Source organism: Halyomorpha halys, unplaced genomic scaffold (genome assembly GCF_000696795.3).
Source record: "Halyomorpha halys isolate HHAL.00 unplaced genomic scaffold, Hhal_1.1 Scaffold265.1, whole genome shotgun sequence".
NCBI classification, from domain to species: Eukaryota; Metazoa; Arthropoda; class Insecta; order Hemiptera; family Pentatomidae; genus Halyomorpha; species Halyomorpha halys.
Genome location: NW_027107765.1, coordinates 523,421 through 526,297, shown reverse-complemented (window position 1 = coordinate 526,297; position 2,877 = coordinate 523,421). Strand labels below are relative to the sequence as shown.

At 29.1% G+C, this 2,877-nt stretch overlaps 1 protein-coding gene across 1 annotated transcript in view; it reads left to right on the top strand.

Annotated features, from left to right (window-relative positions):
- LOC106680526 (cilia- and flagella-associated protein 58) overlaps window positions 1–2,877 on the top strand; it is a 42,815-nt gene that overhangs the window by 10,935 nt on the left and 29,003 nt on the right. The window contains exons 7-8 of the mRNA XM_067046082.1: window positions 466–603; window positions 687–948. Of these exons, the coding sequence (XP_066902183.1) occupies window positions 466–603; window positions 687–948 (400 nt within the window). The remainder of the gene's footprint in view (window positions 1–465; window positions 604–686; window positions 949–2,877) is intronic.

Here is a 2,877-nt window from a genome sequence, read left to right as displayed (position 1 = left end):
TATATACTCTATATACACATACACACATATACACAATGCTATGTCCCGTTTCTGAGACTGGGCCTTTTCCAAAAGTCTTCACCAGTTGTCATGATCCATTACTGCAGCTCTCTAGTTCCAAACTTAAAGCAAGAGCATTTACCTAGACCGAGTCCTCCAATCTAATGTTTGGTAGATAAACTCACCTTTTCTCATGAAGTTCTCTTGGGTGCCTCATCTTCATCCATTTGTGCAATGATCTGCAGCCTAATGGATCTGTTGAGGTGAGTATTCAACATTCGTCGACCCTGCTTTCTCTGACAGGACTAAAAATTATTTTTAGGATTCTGCCTTCGTAGATAAGAATTTTAAGAAATTGTTATTTTACAATTTTTAATATTTCTTAGAATGTTCTATAGACATATACATAGTAAGCTATTAATAGTGAATGATATAGAAGGAAAGATTTGTATTTTTCTGTTTCAGAAAATAAACAGAGAACAAACCCATGAGAATGAAGCCTTTGCTAAACTGACCAAAGAATTGAAGGAACGGTTGGAATTTGGAGAAAAAAAATATTCTAATCTAGATGAAGAACACAAACGGCTGAAATCCATTTGTAAAGTAATAATTTGATTTATCCTATTGCATGATAAGCCTGTATCTATTAAATTTTTAAATACAAATTATGTTCATCATTGTTTTAGAATCAAACTGGCACTGTAGATGTCATAAAAAAGAAGTCTTCTGGAATTGATAAAATACGAGATGTATGGCTTAATAGGATTATCAGTGCTGATAAAAGAAAGCATAAAGCTATTCAAGATGCGCAATACCTCTATCATCAAATGAAAGATATGGCCCATGAAGAGAAGAAAACAAGACTAACGATAATAAAATTAAATAGAACAATTTCAAATATGAAAAGAGAGAACATGGTGATTTCTAAACAACTGAAAAATATGCAAAGTAATAAACATTTGTTTACTTTATAATATATTTTATTTTAACAGTACAGCTTTTAATACTTAGAATCTCATTTTATTATACAATGAGATTGTAGTATTATCTATATACCATTATATGATTATAATGTTATTATACTGGTGAACCCTTTAAATTACAGGAAGGTGGGTATAGAGTAATAAATATTATTGAATCATCACAAACAATGGTTCAAAGTATTGTAAACTAAATGTTATACCAAAGCAAATGGTTGTGGATCATTAGCCATCATTGTCACTACAGCACCACCTACCTATAGGCTTTCAAGTCAACCTCTTGGGGAATGTTGTGTTAATATAGAAAATATTTTGTTTTTTTTATAAACTGTTAAATTACTTATTCTTGTACTTAATATTTATATATCCCAAATTGGAACAGTGGGTGGGTAGGAGTTCAAAAAGGACCTTTACTAGGCCATATTACAAATATAGAGAAAAGAAGTTTCAAATTTTGTGGAGATTATACTGTAAATAAATTTTAAATAATAAAATAAAATCCATTGAAAATAAAAATGTATATAAAAAAAAACTAAAAAAAAAAAAAATTAATAAAACTTAAAAACTATTACAAATTTAATATTAAAACAAAACAAAATAAAAACGAGACCAAAGTGAGTTCATGAGAAGTATAATGTCATTAGCAACAAAATAAAAAGATTATCTTTATCACTGTGTTTATGAATGAAAGATGGGTGCCCCCACAATGAGTAAAAACTTAGTGTTGTCCTTGTGGAGTATGAGCCAGGGAAAGTAGAAAACGTCTGTCCACTTTCATAACGATCTGAACTCAGTAACAGAGTCGGCCAGACTGATTGACTAATACTATATTGAGAGCCTATCTATGCTAAACTGTAGAGTGTACATAATGACTGTGTGATATTTACATTCATAGTATGTATAAGTATACTATGGAAGAAAAAATATTAAAAATAATGTATCAATAATATTCACAAATTTGTAAGCTTAAACTATATTTATTCATTTTATAAAATTTTGATATTAAATGAAATAGAAACTGAATATTCAAACATATGTAGGCCAAAATAAAAATTAATCCTTTAATAAGTAATTTATTTTTGAAATCATCTCGTTTTACTGTCACCCTGTGCAGTTCTCTGTTACATTATAATGTATATTTTAAACTTTTCTAAACTGTTAAATATGAATGTATTTCTTCCGATATTCTCACAGTTGAAGATCTATTATCAATTAATACCTTTATCATATGAATTATAGTAGATCGGAAAAATCTACAAATATTTCATCTTTTTACTTTCCTATCTATGTTGTTGTTCCCTTATTCTAAAAAACTTCTCATTATCTAAAACTACTCCACTGGTCTATTGAAATTTTAGGGTTACCAAATAGAGTTAGTAAAGAATCATGAAGTCAAATTGTAATCTATTTTAAAAAATAACCTGAACAAATCAAAACAAATTTAAAGTATTGTAGGAAGATAGTCCAGATGCCAGTCAAGAAAGGTAAAAAGAATAGTAGAAAAACTATTTCCCAAAAACAGTGAAAAACTATTTCCCCACTTTGCAGGACTTCATCAGACTGGGCCGTAGACAAGAATTAGGAGAAAACGTTGGTTACAAATTAATAGTTTTTCTTTTATTTCTAACCTTTCTTGACCACCAGCCGGACTAGATTTCTGCAATCATCACATTTTATATATATGTGTTTTTGTACTCACACTTTTATATTAGTTTTGCTTGTACATCACTTTTATAATCTTACATTAGTTTCTCCTACTTTGTATCTTTTTCTGTTAACCCTGATGAAAACCAGCAATCTGGGTCAAAATATGAATTGTTTAAACTGTTTTTAATTTGTTTTCTTGAGTGCAACCCAAGTTCACTTCTCAACTCACATATGATCAACCATTTTTATA